The 14,951-nt window shown below is 52.1% G+C and overlaps 7 protein-coding genes across 10 annotated transcripts in view; 3 read left to right on the forward strand and 4 right to left on the reverse strand.

Moving 5' to 3' along the window:
• The window catches only part of LOC125947893 (maternal protein pumilio), a 157,546-nt gene extending 155,393 nt beyond the window's left edge, over positions 1–2,153 (reverse strand). For all 3 annotated transcript variants that reach the window (XM_049673392.1, XM_049673393.1, XM_049673391.1), the window contains exon 1: positions 1,817–2,153. The gene's annotated coding sequence lies outside the window, so the exon portion shown is untranslated. The remainder of the gene's footprint in view (positions 1–1,816) is intronic.
• Positions 1–14,951, forward strand: part of LOC125947888 (uncharacterized) — a 329,870-nt gene that overhangs the window by 152,209 nt on the left and 162,710 nt on the right. The gene's annotated exons all lie outside the window — the stretch shown is intronic.
• LOC125947952 (N-alpha-acetyltransferase 30A-like) lies at positions 2,518–5,513 on the forward strand. Its single transcript, XM_049673562.1, has 2 exons — positions 2,518–4,275; positions 4,364–5,513. Exons 1-2 carry the CDS (start codon positions 2,971–2,973, stop codon positions 4,526–4,528), a joined length of 1,470 nt encoding a protein of 489 aa, XP_049529519.1. The 5' UTR covers positions 2,518–2,970; the 3' UTR covers positions 4,529–5,513.
• On the reverse strand, positions 5,902–10,786 carry LOC125947909 (collagen alpha-1(I) chain-like). Of its 2 annotated transcripts, none has more exons than XM_049673440.1 (2): positions 9,670–10,786; positions 5,902–9,559 (listed from the first exon to the last, which is right to left on the reverse strand). In XM_049673440.1, exons 1-2 carry the CDS (start codon positions 9,925–9,927, stop codon positions 6,896–6,898), a joined length of 2,922 nt encoding a protein of 973 aa, XP_049529397.1. In that variant the 5' UTR covers positions 9,928–10,786; the 3' UTR covers positions 5,902–6,895. The 2 variants fall into 2 exon arrangements, with proteins under 2 accessions (XP_049529397.1, XP_049529398.1); XM_049673441.1 differs by having other exon boundaries at positions 9,694–10,785.
• LOC125948011 (UPF0587 protein GA18326) lies at positions 11,007–11,645 on the reverse strand. The gene is made up of 2 exons (XM_049673639.1): positions 11,344–11,645; positions 11,007–11,274 (listed from the first exon to the last, which is right to left on the reverse strand). Exons 1-2 carry the CDS (start codon positions 11,594–11,596, stop codon positions 11,036–11,038), a joined length of 492 nt encoding a protein of 163 aa, XP_049529596.1. The 5' UTR covers positions 11,597–11,645; the 3' UTR covers positions 11,007–11,035.
• LOC125947968 (zinc finger protein 660-like) lies at positions 11,613–13,242 on the forward strand. Its single transcript, XM_049673581.1, has 2 exons — positions 11,613–12,088; positions 12,162–13,242. Exons 1-2 carry the CDS (start codon positions 11,963–11,965, stop codon positions 13,188–13,190), a joined length of 1,155 nt encoding a protein of 384 aa, XP_049529538.1. The 5' UTR covers positions 11,613–11,962; the 3' UTR covers positions 13,191–13,242.
• Positions 13,246–14,951, reverse strand: part of LOC125947886 (sodium leak channel NALCN) — a 12,922-nt gene continuing 11,216 nt past the window's right edge. The window contains exons 10-11 of the mRNA XM_049673370.1: positions 14,941–14,951; positions 13,246–14,873 (exon numbers count right to left, since the gene is read on the reverse strand). The exon at positions 14,941–14,951 is cut by the window's right edge and continues 152 nt beyond it. Of these exons, the coding sequence (XP_049529327.1) occupies positions 13,884–14,873; positions 14,941–14,951 (1,001 nt within the window). The 3' untranslated portion in view covers positions 13,246–13,883. The remainder of the gene's footprint in view (positions 14,874–14,940) is intronic.

Here is a 14,951-nt window from a genome sequence, read left to right on the forward strand (position 1 = left end):
TGCATCTTTAACTCAGCTGCTTTGGGCATCTCAAAACCAATAACAATCGTAGTGCACCGTAACTGCAAAGCTGCAAAGGTAGGCACATCTTCTGCAATGCACATTTCCTTCAGCCCAACCCATTCACATTGCAAAGTGCTTCCTTCCGTTCCTGCACTTGAACCGTGTATGTGGGCACGCCATGGCACCCCTCGTTGATCGGGATTGCGGGAGACCTTTGTTACGCCATTTGTTTTTTCGCCAAACAGCAGCAGCAGCGGCAGACGACACAAAACACGGCGGAAAAGACGACGGCACACTCAGTTCCGGCGCGCACGCATACATAACAAGCACGTAGTCGGATGCGCGGACACACACAGCCGTACAGCCCTTTGATGTGATCCTGTTCTCCGTCGTCCGGGGTCGTGTTGTTCTTGAAACTTGCACAAAACCCCAATCACCACCAGCATCGATGCCAGCGGGTGGGATGCACTATGCAGGGCCCCTCTTTTGGTTCCGGTTACAGGAGTTCCGCCTATTGGGAGTCCTTGGGAATGGCGCTCTAGTGTTTTGCACAAACAACCGTCGATAACAATAGAAGTACCGGGACGGTCTGGATGCGCCAATCGACAGAGAGAGAGAGAGAGAGGAGAAGCGCATATCGAGCAGGAAAAATATGGTTGCTCTCTGCTGAGCGTTGCTAGCCAGGTAGGTAACCGATAATGCGTTCCATTGGGGAGGCAATATATCGGAAAATATTGATGCGATGCCCGCGGTTTTGTTGTGAGCTTCGCGATTTTCCTTTGCACTCATGGATCATGAAAAAAACATAAGACAACGGGAAATCACACAAAAGAATCGTTTCCATGCGCTTCCAGTTAGCCTCAAGAACCGGGGGAAACAGAGCACACAGAGCAGAGTTGTCCAAACGATCTAGTGTACCGTTGAAATTTCGATATTTGTTGCTAGTTTTGTTTTTCCTTAATTTTATGCTCGTTGATGATTCGTTGTATTTTGTAATTGTTCAGTGCGGGTGTGTGCGTGTGTTTGTGCCAAGAATCCCGAGGGGCAGCGAACTGAGGACATTGGTATGCGTGCCATCTCTTAGTAGACTCCCTGACTGAGCGCGAGAGTTCAATCATCCGTTCTTTTGTGGCGGTCGCGCCGGATCCCCCCGGGGGGTTTCGTGGGGGCCGAGGCTGCATGCGGCAGGCCAGCTTGGCCAGGCCTCGGCAATATTCGCGGATGCGTTGCGGGGTTATGAGCAGAAATTCTCTTCGAGTGAGATAGCAATTTCCAGCTGCTGCTCACGCTCACACACACGCAACATAAACCGCGTTGCTCTCTACATACACACGCACACACATACATACAGACACACATACAAGCGTGCCACCCAATGCGTACTACGTCCGTGCTGCTCTTGCACGTTCTTGATGGTCCACCGAGAAGAGGAGCAGGAAGAAAAAAGAAAGAGTTCTCGCTTTGCGGCGAGAGACGCGTCCTAATCGCTCTCCGGACTCACAATTCGCTTCTTCCGGGAGAACAGCACCGAGACGGTCCGATCTACCACCGAAAGCGGCCATTCCCGGAACCTAGAATTCACACCACGGTAGAACCCCTAGCCTTCTAGCTCCCTACCGCTCCTCTGTGAGGAAAGAATACGAACGCCAGACCATGCCTGGCAGAAGCCCTGACCCCGCGGCTGCTCCGAACAGGAAGGAAGAAGAAGCCAATAGAAGAAGGCCTTCGAAAAGGCGTAACTACGACGGAATCCCTGGCACACAGACGCACGCACAGAGTCACACAAAAACGGCTTTTTGCACTAGCGACTTACACTCAAAACGCTTCTTCCGGGCACTTATGTACCACCGCCGTTGTTGCGTACCGCTTCTTGCGTCCACCAGCAGGTTTTCACGGTTGGTTCTCGGGCTGGCCCGTCGTCGAGTCGAGAACAACGCTGCCGTCGTGATAAACCGCACGGTAACTGCAGGAATCGGGCTCGCCGAGCAAATCCTCCGGCCGCCGGTTCTGGCACGGATAAACGGGAACGGACTGGTGATGGTCCAGGAGGGCCCAGTTTGCCACGGTAAAAAAACACGCTCCACTAAATGCTCAACCAAAACGCCGTCCCAGCAGGTTCACGATTCGGTCGTCCGGTTCTTGTTCGGTTCTGAGCGAGCTGCGCCCCTTGTTCTGTGTGAGTGTGTGCGTCGCGCTTCGCCGACCGAGTTGACAGTTTGCGGTTCGCGCCGCGTTTATGAGGCTAGATTCTGAGCTTTGTAGCAAAGTGGCGCTTTGTGGCGGATAGAACGGCAAGCAGCGGTGGAAGCGCATCGATTTCTCATTTTTCATCCTCAAACGACCTTTTTTTCAGAACAATGACCCATTGAAACGGCTCGCAAACAGCAGGCGCACGGGTGTTTTTGTCTATTGTCATCCGTGCGATGGAGTGCAGAGCGCGTCGGTCTTCTTGACAGTAAACCAGTGCTGCCAGTCGTAGGCGACCCGTCCGTCGAAGAAAAAGTGCAAGGAAGGAGAAGGCGAGAGTTCAGGAAGGAAAACTACGGACCGACGATCGCGAATAGATTCGCAAATCGCAAAAGTGGACGGTTCCATTCTGGTCTTCCATCGACGACCCTTTCCGGGGAGCTCCAACTGTGTTTGGGACCTGGGGCTACGGTTGGGCTGGAACGCACGCACGCACGAGCGGATTGACCCCTGCTCAATCGCACCGTGCTCGGAAACCCCTCTTCGCAGGAGAAGATTTGCGTTCGTGGTGAGGCGAAGCAAAGCAGTCTACGGGAAGGAGGATGCAATTGATCACGCAGGACATCCGGTAGATCGAGCCTTTTTACACTAATCCATCGAACGACGTCGGGTGGGGCCGTCCAAGGGGAACCTTTCGCAACGCTGGGAGCTATTTCGAAACGTTCCTTAAACGAACCGCAAAATACCCCCTGGGCTTCCAGTCCGAAGTAGCGCGCCCGGATGGACGTGATCATCGGACACGACGTTCCGACCGCAGCGAGCGCAACGAAGACGAACACCTCCAGCACCACCAGCACCACCAGCACCAGCATCTGCGGCAAGCACTGCAATGGCACGGTGGTGGGGGAAGCCGAGACAGTCAAGGAGGTCGTCACAGGCGGTGCTGCTCCCGCTGGGGCCGGAAGGAAGAAAACGAAAAGGAAAAACCGTGCTAAAAATAGTCAGCGAGAGGAAACGGCGGCCGACGATACGGCCACGGCGGTAGAAGGAAGTGTACTCACCACCACCACCGTACCATCGTCATCTGCAAAGGCTGCTGGGGATGTAAATAGTAGTAATCATAACGACCGTAGTAGCCATGGCACCAACGGACTGCCAGACCCGCAGCTCGAAGATGCTGTTGACGCAATTAGCAAGAAGCTGGAGCAGTGTGTTCACGTTGGCCGCAATGGTCTGACGAATGGGTTGCCAAAGCTGGAACAGAAGGATTCGAATGGTGATGAGCGTGGAAGCGAGAGTATTGTTGGGGCACAGGGCGGCACGCCGAGTTCAGGAGCGACAAGTAAAAAGAGTAAGCAGCGTGCGAGACAACAGAAGAAAGCACAACACGATGTCCCACATTGTACGGCGCTGCCGAATGGTGCAGTTCGTGCGGAAGACAGTGAAGCTAGTAGCAAAGAGGAACAAACCAGTAGTAGAAGTAGTGTCAGTAATACTGCTTCTTCCGGTGTCTCCATGAAATCCAATTGTAAATTAGACGCTGCTTCCGCTTCGACCGCAGCGATGGTCGAAGTGAACATCGGCAAAGTGGAGCCAGAAGAACAGCAGCCTTCTACCAATGTTGCTCCAGCAACAGCGCAATCACTAGGCTGCGGTGCTGCGTCTACCTCATCCTGTTCGTTACCAAAGGCAACTACAGCGGCGGCTGTGGCAGTGGTGAGCGGCGACGGTGACAGCGGGCTACAAAAGGAAATGTTGTCCTTAGCGAGCACCGTACCTGCCGCAGTTGCGGCCGACATCACCTATCAGGTGTACGAATCGGAGCGCCAAATGCCGGCCATCATGGCGCTCATCCAGAAGGATCTCTCAGAACCGTACTCGATCTACACGTACCGCTACTTCATACACAATTGGCCGAAACTGTGCTTTTTAGCGCAGCACAACGGTACGTGTGTCGGTGCCATCGTATGTAAGCTTGACATCCACCGGGAAAACATCCGCCGGGGTTACATTGCGATGCTGGCCGTGGACAAGGACTATCGGAAGCTAAAGATCGGCACGACGCTCGTGCAGAAGGCAATACAGGTGAGAGTAAAACGTGATGCTCAGTGACAACAGTGAGAACCGATTTCCTAATCTGATACACTAACGCCCTTTTTATCTGAACTTTTAGGTCATGCTCGACGATAAAGCCGACGAGGTGGTACTAGAAACGGAGATCACCAATCAGCCGGCCCTGCGATTGTACGAAAATTTGGGTTTCGTGCGCGATAAGCGACTCTTTCATTACTATCTGAACGGTGTAGATGCGCTCCGGCTGAAGCTATGGTTCAGATGAATCTTTCTGTCCATCGCCGTTGCCGCGACCATTTCGGCATCACATCCAGGCTCGTTCGCATGTAGTTTCGGTTTGAATCAAAGTAATCGAAATTGGCTGTAGATAACCGTTTTCACGTGAGCAGAGCAGGTCGCCTTTAGCAACCTTGCGGCAGAGGGTGTTATTTTTCGATTTTTGTTAAATAGCTGCGCTAGTCTTTATGGTAATGCGGCGTAGAACTGCTGAAACATAATTCCGGCAGATTTGTCTTTCAGTGGATACAAATAGATTATTAGAAGCTTTCATGGGTGCGAAAACTAAAAGTGAGAAACCACAGTCCAACGATGTTACTCACCATCAACAATACCACTAACTGATTGAAACAGTTTTTCTATTTTCGATCATTTTAGATTCGTTTGATTCATTTAATCAATATCAATACAAAATCACCAATTTGTAGCGAGGTGTAAACAATATCTACATATATTTTTTGTACCTTTTGGCTACATCTGTAGAGAAAGTCAGGGAGCGATAAGCGCAGTACAGGCGCATCCAACAATGGCCCACCATTCTCAATTCAACTATTCGTGCAGGTATTATGAGCCGCAAAATGTTAGTTGCTGGGATCGACTGTCTAGACAGGCAAACGTGAAAATCGTAAAGTCGCGATCAATGTAAACCATGATGCGCTGAAAAAGGGTGCAGATCTTTGGGCGGTGACACACCGTCAAGGAAACCAATGAAATTCTCTGAACGAGGGACTACGTTTCAGGTTATTTGTTTAAATTATCAAGCTGCGAACTACGAACTGCTAGAGCCAAGTCAAGATGATGAACGTGGTATCGCGAAGGAGAAACAGAATCGTGGGTGCGGGAGAGTTTTTGGGAGGAATGGAATATCAAACCTAGAAACCGTTTTGCAATTGTAAATAGTCGAACAATAAAATAGAACAAAAAACCCAAAACCCAAAATACGGATCGCCATTCGATCAGTCGCTCGGTGAGGCGTGACCGCACCCTTCGCATCAGTTAAAGTTGGATTCGTTTTTTTTTTTGTCTTTTCTTTTTTATTATTCAACACTTTCAAGACCTTCTTGTTTAATACTTAATACTAAACTACTTCGACCTAATCATCGTGATCAGGAGAGTCCCCCGGGGGATTTGCAGCCAATTGGGTGCTCTTCTTTTCTTCGCCTTTCCCTTCCTCTTATTGGACGCTGGATGGTTTGCCTGTCCCTTTTAAAACGAAACGATCGAGCGCAACAGCGACAGTAGGCAGTTAGGAGTGGTAGGGTTGGTTTAGTATGCTCAACGAATCTCGTGCACTTTCTTTGAATGCTTCTTTCAGCGTAATACGTGGCTAGTCAGAAAAGGTAGACTAAATGACTAATAATAAAAACCAAATGAACTGACGGAGCCATTGTGTACGGTTTTCTAATTAAGTATTCTTCTGCGAGCTGTATTGCAATAAGCTGCTGTTGCTATAGCAACCTTTGATAAATCGTATTCTCTGATATCGTACAATCCAGAGTGTTCTTTCTTAGATCCATGTAGGCATAGATGCTGCATCCTAGGGTGCCATTATAAGTAAAGATGTCCGATCCAGGTCCGATATGAAATCTTTTTAAATGAGGAAACCTCCGAAGCCACGTTCTGTTTAAATTTTCCGAGAAGAGCGAGCATTCATGTTTATTGAGCTGAAACTTGTTGCCGACGGAAGGGTACCCAAAGTGAACCTGGTGAGGTGGCTTAATGAGCGGGGGTTCTGGGCATGTGGAGCGCCAAGCAAATGAAGACATGAAGGCCTACGACGGATCCACGATCCCGTCATCGTCTTCACGTCAGAACGTAGTATCAATAATGCTATTCGAGGACACACACCTTTGATGGGGTAGCCCTTATTGCTGGAAATCAGTTCTCTGAGTAGCCCATACCCCTCCTATCCGCTTCCGCGAGCTGAATTGCAACATCACTATTCGCGCGCTCCCTATCTTATGTTCCTGCCTTCTTATGATTATATTCTGCATCTTCTCTATTTTTGTATTTTGTATTTCGCTGCTACTCCTCTAGCACTCTCTGCTCGGTAAAATGTCGTTTTGTTTTCGTATTTTCAATATTTTTTATGCTTTTTGCTTTGTTGTGTTTGCTACAATGACTGCTGCTGCAATTTCCTCTCGCTTTTGTCTCGCTTTCGTATTCTCGTACTCGGTTCAGTGATAAGGCAGATTTGTTGTTCCTTCCGGGGGAATGAGCGTGATCGGGATTGGATTCCGGGAGTGGGAGAACTGTCATGTCAGGGCATGGTAGTGGAGTTTGGAGGAAGTACGGGAAGCAACAGGGACGAATGATGTGGGGAGGGAGGAGGGATTTTGGTAGGTCCTACGTGGTCCTACGAACCGGCCATCGACGTCTGTGGCGTGAGCGGTTGACCGGGCGTCTGCTGTCCACCCTGGGGGGTTTGTGGGGTTAGCGGGCCCTGTTGACTGCCGGGTCCTTGCTGCTGTTGCTGATTAGAGCCTGGTCCCTGTTGACCACCGCCACCGCCCACCTGCTCAGGTGAGACGGAGGGTTCTTTCGTTTTGCCCGCGCCATTTGCCGTTCCATTAGCACCACCACTAGCCGGTCCACCGCCACCATTGGGATTGTTCATGCCCATGGGTCCACCGCCATTGCTACCGATTAGACCACCACCACCACCGGTCGGAGTACCGGGCTGCGGAAGAGGAGGATTTGCGGGAAGCATCATTTGTTGTTGCTGCTGCTGTTGTTGTTGTTGCTGTTGCTGCATCGTAGCCTTGGTGAGATCGTCATCCATGAGCGGAGATTGAGGGATCGGATGGCCACCGAGCATCGATGGATGCTCGGAACCCATCTTCGGTCCCATCATATGGCCACCAGGACCGACACCCATGGGACCACCGCCTCCGGGCGGCATGCCTCCCATTCGCTGCATACCAGGATTTCCGCCGAACATGCCGGGACCGTGGTTGTTCATGAGACCACCGCTGCCACCGCCGCCGCCGTTACCACCGTAGCCACCACCTCCACCGCCACCCATCTCGGTCATTGGGGGGAAGATGGGATCGGGATCTGCTTTGTACATACGATTCATCGGACCTCCTCCCATCGGTCCCCCAGGACCACCGCCCATGGGTCCACCGCCACCCATGGGCCCAGGGCCTCCCATCGGGCCACCCATTGGTCCCCCTCCATTGCCACCATTACCACCACCAGCCATGCCGTACATGCCCGGGTTCATCATATTCGGTTTGTTGTATTGCATCGGAGGGATCTGCTCGTTGATCATACCGGGTCCCGGTCCGGGACCTGGTCCTGGCCCATCCATGCCCATCGGTGTGTTCATGAAGGCTGGATTGAGGGGCCGGTTCGGTGGTCCACCACCGAAATCAGGCGGCATACCCATCCCACCGCCGACACCGCCACGGAACTGCGGCCTCATGCCCATCCCGTGCGGATCCGGCATCATGCCGCGCTGCTCAGGAAAAAACATTTTCTGCATCTGCCGGAGCGTGGCCAGCTGTTGCTCCCGGTGTTGTCGCTGCTGTGGCGTCAAATTTTCATCCGGTACCTTCACGCCCTGGAGCGACGGTTGCGGATGACCACGCGACTGTGACAACACGTTGCCACCCTTCATCAGTGGTAGCGAGGCAACCAGCGAGTTCATCTGATCGATAATCGTCGAGCTCGAGTGGCTACCACCTGCGCCACCCATCGGACCACCACCACTACCGGCGCCTGTGGGCATTCCTCCCATTCCACCAGGACCGCTACCGGGGACACCGGATCCACCACTGCTGCCAGGACCGCTGCCACCAGCGCCGCCACTTGGTGAAATGTGCGATCCAACGGGGGATGGGTTCTCCATCTTTACTCCCGGATGGCCTCCCGTCATCGTCGGGTCACCGTCTACTCCACCACCACCACCACCGCCGCCACTTTCCATGCAAGAAGATGAATTCGGAGTGTGGTGGATCGTACCGGGTTTCGACATTCCATCCGGACCACCCATTCTCATGTGTCCGGCACCGTCGCCACCAACCGGGTACATTGGCAAGCCGGAACCATCGGGATCCATGCAGCCACCGCCCGGGCCGCCCGACGGGTTCGCTGTGTGATGGATCGTTGCCGACTTTTTGCCCATCACCGACGGATCCGGACCCGAACCCGGCCCTCCGGCCATACGCATATGGTGCTCTACGAGACCACCAGGGCCACCACCAGCACCGCCGAACATGGATGCCATTCCACCACCGGGCGGTCCTCCGGTACCACCATCTCCATCGCCTCCCAGGCAGGATGAGTTGGCCGTATGATGAATGGTAGCCGATTTCTTCATTCCATCCGGACCCATCATACCAGCGCCGCCACCGCCACCACCGCCACCACCACCACCGCGCATATGATGATCCGGTGATCCGTGGTGATGATGCTGCCCATGATGATGTTCCATCCAAGGAGACATTGCCCCCGGTCCGACACTGTTACCGCCACTGTTCATCTCGTCACCCGGTCCACCGGGTCCACCAGGGCCTAAGCCACCTCCTCCTGCGCCGCACGGTCCACCGGCGAGCTGGTTGCGTTTCTGCATTTGCGCACAGTGATAAGCGATGATCGAGTTGAACTGTCCGCTCAGTACCGCTTCCGCGCCTTTGTTCGCTAGTGCCGTCGAAAATACGAAGATCTGGCTCTGCTGCTGCGTGTACTCCAGTTTGTTCGAGGGTTTCTGGCCACCCATCAGTCCCGCCAGTCCACCGGCATTCATTTTGCCATCTAGCCCGCCCGGATGATGCCCATCGAGATGTCCCGGTCCCGGGCCCATACCGCCCTTGCCCAGACCATCCATGACGCCGCCACTGTTCGGACCGATGCCCACACCGAGACCACCACCAGGGCCTCCACTGCCGCCGCCCCCACCGCCAGGACCACTGCCGCCACTGTTAATACTGCAGACATCCGAGGAGTTGGCGCCTTTCATACCGCCCGGACCACCGGGTCCCACGGAACCGGGTCGCCCTCCAGCCTTCATGTCATCCTAAAATGAGAAGGCGGAAAAAGACCGCCGAAGCAACAAACCATTAGCACTGTTCCATCGTTCGATCGCCTTTCGGCCATCGTAGTAACATCGGTAACACCGGCACGCACCCGTCGATCTTTTCTCCTTCTTACCTGCTGCTGCTGTTGCTGCTGTTGCTGCTGCTGCTGCTGTTCCAGTTTAGCAGCGGCCGCCGCACTCATTTTACTTTTTCGTCCGCCACCACCACCACTACCATCTTCTGATTTCGAATCCTTCTTCGGCATGGTGCTCCTGCTGCTGCTGGCTGGCAGGAAACGATGACGACAATGATGATGCTGCTGCTGCTGCTGCTGCTGATAAACTTGCGGCTGATAATCGTACAGCATTCCCCGCTCAGGGTGCCACAACCATCACTATCACAACCATCAATGGTGTATGTGTGTATGTATGGGATTGTACGTGTGCACAACACTGGTTTCCTTGCGTGCCTTCAGTAAACCAATCGAAGGAATCACCGCCGCCTCGGTTTCATATTGTTCACCAAGGTAACAACCCCGCAATCGTTGCTGAAGCTGCTGTATCGCTCTCTCTTTCTCTCTTTCTGCCGGAAAGTCCTTTATCGGCGATGATTTCTTGTGGTTCGCCTGGACACTAAGCACCACACGGGAGCAAGTGCTGAACAGATTTCCGTATCCGGCAAAACCAGTACGATTTCTATCGGTGATGACGAAGTTCCGTGCGGACGAGAAAGGCGTTGTATGTGGACGAACAGGACGCACGGGCAGGGGTGAGGAGGCGTGTTGAGAGAAGGTAAACAACTGGCTTCACTGTGCGACGGAAACGGGCATCCAAAAAAGGCAAGCTTAGCGGGCCGGAACGTTGGCGATTCTGCTGCTTCACACTTCCGTTTCCCGGTCCGGTGGCGTCGGAGTCGAACGATCGCGGAAGGATGCCGTGTAAATTTCCCACCGTAACTTCCGCACAAGGCGCGCGCGAGCGGCACCCGACGAACGCGCTCAGCTTGGTTCCGCGGGGGAACGAAGGAAACGGACACAGGAGAACGGAGCGGCCGATCAGGGATCGTGGCTCACCACACGCACGGCGTTTCACCGAACCGTGAGCCCGCGAACAACGGCCCCGAAAACCCGCGATGGGTACGGATTATTTTTGTTTTCGCAAGGCAAGCGGAAAGGTTTCGCGAGGAGAGCTTCTGGTGCTGGGTGATTTGCTGCTGAGATGACAGAGAGATGACGAAAAGAACGCGACGCACACATTCCACACACACGCACTCACACAACCGCGATCGCTGACAGCTGTCAGAGAGTGTAGTGCGCGCGGATTCTAACATCGCGTGGTGGACAAGCGTCATCCAGTCCGTTGTTCGATACTCCCATTTCGAGGTAATTCAAGAAAATCGCCGTCTGTGATCTTGGCCATCATATATGCATGTTCTTGGAAAGCCCTTTTGTTGCTTATTCGTGGGAAATCTTCCCTTTACTTCTTCAGCTTTATGAAATCGAATTCAAACTCATACACGCCGACCGAGTTGTTGTTCTTCTGGTCATACTCCACCCAGTCATCTTCGGACAGATCGATATCGTCGAACGTTGGTCCATTTTCGGTTGCTTTAGCGATCCACCCGGATCGCGGACTAAACTCCACCGGTTCCACGCCACGGCAATCGAAGGCTACGATCGTTTTCTTTTTACCAGCATCTTCCGCCGTGTAGCTGGCTGCAAAGAAAGAATGCCTACGTTAACCACCGCGGAGAAGGTAGAGGATTGTGCCGGACAGTACGTTACCATTGGAGCCTTCGATGATGTCGATACTGTTCTCCCGGGAACACATGCGGCACTTCATGTAAAAGTTGAATCCTTTCGGGTTGCGCGTATCCTCGTTTACCCGATCGCTTTCGGTGAGATCGTGCCACTTGTCCGAGAGCTCGCCACAGTTGGTACATTTGATTTTCAGGAAGAACGCGTAGTTTGGATAGTTCGTCTTTAGCTCTTCAATGTTCTCGAGTGTTGCTTTGATCTGCAGTCCAATTTTTCCCATTTTTCAGCTTCTCTTGTCCAGCTTCCCAACCGACCGGCAGAATGTTTATTTTTCTACACCAATGACAGTCCTCACTGGTAGCAAGGCTGGTAGGTAGGCTTCAAGGATTATTACTATTTCGATTGGGCTCCGACGAAAACCGAGACCAAACTGAAGCACTGGAGCGGGATTATTAATTAGGTAGGATTTTGGCGGAAAATGGTTTTCCACGATTTTCGTCTATTTTCCGTGCGTGCCGAACTGAATTAATATTTCTAAAGCGCGGTTCGAATGTGACGGTGTGTGCTATTCCCGAAGGGGCAAACGAAACGCGCGTACGAAATTTATAACGAAAAACAACGAAAGGGTTCTGATTAAAAAGACATCATGAACCCCGTGTTTTGCCGAATGTGTCTCAAGGATCCTCCCGTAGACTCGCTAGTGTTTTCCGTCTACGATACATTTCAGGGCAGACCGTTGGTGGAACTTATCGACGAGCTTTTCTCCATAAAGGTATGTGCGACTTCATCCCAGCCGGGTCGGGACGGCTACAGCAATATGCGACTGAATGATTCAAACTTTACAGGTGATCGTTGAGGATCGACTGTTGAACGTATGCCTGGAATGTGTGAATAAGATTCACTCGGTACAAAAGATAAGCCGTCTGTTCGTCACCAACAATGACAAACTGCAAAACATGCTGCACGGTGAGGAGACGGAAGCAATCGGAATCGATGAGGAGACGGAGAGTGCCGGCTATGAAGAGATGCATAGTGATGAAACATCCACTGGAGGACAGAATCTGCACCGACAGCCGAACGGTAGAGGCGAAACAGAAGAGGTACTATTGACCATCGAGCGGAACACGCAAGAAATCGAAGAATTGTACTTGGATACAGATGCTAAGTGTAGGATCGCCAGGAGAGTAGAGGAAGTGAATGATAAGTTGCCGACGGACGAACGAGTCAACCAAAAACGGCAGCTATCAGTCAAACAATCGGAGCTGAATCGCAAGTGCTACTTCTGTGGCATGATTTTCGGTACTTCGCTGGAATTCACAAATCACCTTACGCTACACATCCACCAGGTACCGTACACGTGCCCCGAGTGTAATGGCATCACGCTGCAAAGCGTGCAGCAGGCCAGCAAGCACATTGGTATGCACGATCGAACCGATCGTCCCTATGGTTGCCGTGTCTGCTCGCTACGCTTCACCTCGAAGGATCGCAGTTTGTCTCACGAACGGAAAATGCACCGTTACAAGCTGAAAAAACAGGCGCAAAAGAATCAGAACCGCAAATCGATAGCAACGATAGAGCCTATAAAAACCATTCGTTATCACCATTCAAAGCTGAAACCGTTCAATTGTCAGCTTTGCGGGCGTTCTTTCACATTGAAGGGAAATCTCAACCGGCATATGGGCATGCACACGGGCGAGAAACTGCACAAATGCACGGAATGTGATAAAGGCTTTTGGCAATCGACGCAACGCAACATTCATCTGCGACGGCATCACCCGAACGCGGTCTTGCGTTTACAGAACAATAGGAAAAACTCTGAACCCTCGGAGAACAGCAGGGCGGCAGCGGTTGGCAATAAGGAGGAACGGGAATGAAAACTGTACCCACCAATTCGGAGCGTTAATAAATGAGTTTGGACAGCTGGAGATGTCTATGTCTAAAATATCGTTTTTTTTGTCGAACAATTGATTTGGCCATTCTACGTAGACACACTTGGGCACTACGAAAAAAAAGTTTGAAGACGACTGTGCGGCTTCTTCAGGGTTAACTAACTCTTATCTTATCAACGTGTTAACCGGCGGCAGCAAAAAGGCAAATGAAACAATGCTATCCCATCTAGACTCAAGTCTATGCTATACTTTCAAGTGCATACATCCAAAGGCCCCCCTACGCACGTTATTTCGAACAAACACTTCCTTTTCTGTAACATTTTCTGTAGAATCAAGCCATGCTTGCTTCCGCCTCGATATACGTTTTTACTTTCTTTAGGTCACCCTAGGTTCTACAGCTTACACCTGGTAACGATAACAACTAATAAATATGGCGTCTTCCAACCTAGATAACCCCCAAACATGTTTCATTACTCTTTAAAAAACAACTATTTCTCGGTTATAAAGGACTTCTGAAACCCCCTTTGCACAAAACAGAGAACAACGGAACCCCTTTTCACCCGGGTCTCTGATAGCAGTCTGGAGGGACGACGATCGGAAAATGGTGGTGTCGCTACGGTTCTCACATTTAACGAATCGGTGGTCCTACAAGTCTTCCTCTTGGGAAGAGACATTCCTTTAATTGTCTTCCTCCTCGCTGTGGGTGCTAAGGACCTGCTCCTGCCACCAATCGTGTACCTCGTAGATCATGTTGGTGTGCGAGTGAGAACCAAACTTGCTTCCAGCACTACCCGCTTGCTGTTGAGCCGAGGACGGCTGCTGCGGTTGCTGTTGCTGCTGCTGGCTCTGTCCCTGACCGGTACCATGATGATGATGATGATGATGGTGCGAATGAGGCGAATGGTCACCACCACCGTACCCATGTCCGAAGCTATGATGATAGTGCAGATGCAAGCTGTGGCTACTGAGCTCGGTCAGGTGTGCACCCTTACCGGCACCACCACTACCGGTCATTGATGCCGATGAGGGACCACGGGACTGCATTTGTTGTTGCTGCTGTTGATGCTGCTTCTTCTTGCTCAGATACCGATCCTTCTCGTTCTTCGCCTGCATCGGATCGGACAGGGTGGGCGCGAGAAACTTGCGCCCACTGCTCGACCCCGTGGAATCAGACCGATTCAGCACGGTTTGGGTTTGGATTTTCTTACGATTCTTCGCGTTATTTTCCGCATCCTTTACCGTTTGATCGATCGTTGGCGGGAGTGTACTGCTGGGACCCACCAAACCAGTGGAGGCGGTCGCTAATGGGGCTATACCGGAGGCTGGATCACTGGAATCATCCTTGCCCAGCTCATCCGATTGCTTCGACAGTTGACTGGGGCTGGTAAGTGCTGTTTGCTGAAGCGATTGTGTGGCCGGCGACAGTGGTGATGAGGCCTGCGATGAGAGGGTTTGCGTTTGGATGCTGGATTGTTGAGCCAGTGGTGGCGGTTGTTGCAGCTGTTGCTGTTGCTGGTGCTGCGGATTGCTTATAGTAGCCGGTGGTTGCTGCGGCTGTTGCGGCTGCTGTTGTTGCTGCTGCTGTTGCTGTTGCTGCTGCTGTTGCTGCTGTTGTAGTTTCTGATCATTTGTGGCACGTAAGCCGGCAATGAGGGAGTTTTGCTGTTTCTGCAACAGAAATCGGTAATTGGATATGCGAAATCGTCGCTACAGAAGCATTACACACAACGCTTACCGCAACATTAT

This window comes from Anopheles darlingi, chromosome 2 (genome assembly GCF_943734745.1).
Source record: "Anopheles darlingi chromosome 2, idAnoDarlMG_H_01, whole genome shotgun sequence".
NCBI classification, from domain to species: Eukaryota; Metazoa; Arthropoda; class Insecta; order Diptera; family Culicidae; genus Anopheles; species Anopheles darlingi.

Excerpts from the sequence above, each read along its gene's own strand:
- LOC125947952 (XM_049673562.1), top strand. The coding sequence starts at position 2,971 with ATGGACGTGATCATCGGACACGACGTTCCGACCGCAGCGAGCGCAACG. Across the intron at positions 4,276-4,363 it reads TCGTGCAGAAGGCAATACAG|GTCATGCTCGACGATAAAGC; the intron begins GTGAGAGTAAAA and ends CTGAACTTTTAG.
- LOC125947909 (XM_049673440.1), bottom strand. The coding sequence starts at position 9,927 with ATGCTGTACGATTATCAGCCGCAAGTTTATCAGCAGCAGCAGCAGCAG. Across the intron at positions 9,560-9,669 it reads GAAGGAGAAAAGATCGACGG|GATGACATGAAGGCTGGAGG; the intron begins GTGCGTGCCGGT and ends TTCTCATTTTAG.
- LOC125948011 (XM_049673639.1), bottom strand. The coding sequence starts at position 11,596 with ATGGGAAAAATTGGACTGCAGATCAAAGCAACACTCGAGAACATTGAA. Across the intron at positions 11,275-11,343 it reads CATCATCGAAGGCTCCAATG|CCAGCTACACGGCGGAAGAT; the intron begins GTAACGTACTGT and ends CTTTCTTTGCAG.
- LOC125947968 (XM_049673581.1), top strand. The coding sequence starts at position 11,963 with ATGAACCCCGTGTTTTGCCGAATGTGTCTCAAGGATCCTCCCGTAGAC. Across the intron at positions 12,089-12,161 it reads ACGAGCTTTTCTCCATAAAG|GTGATCGTTGAGGATCGACT; the intron begins GTATGTGCGACT and ends CAAACTTTACAG.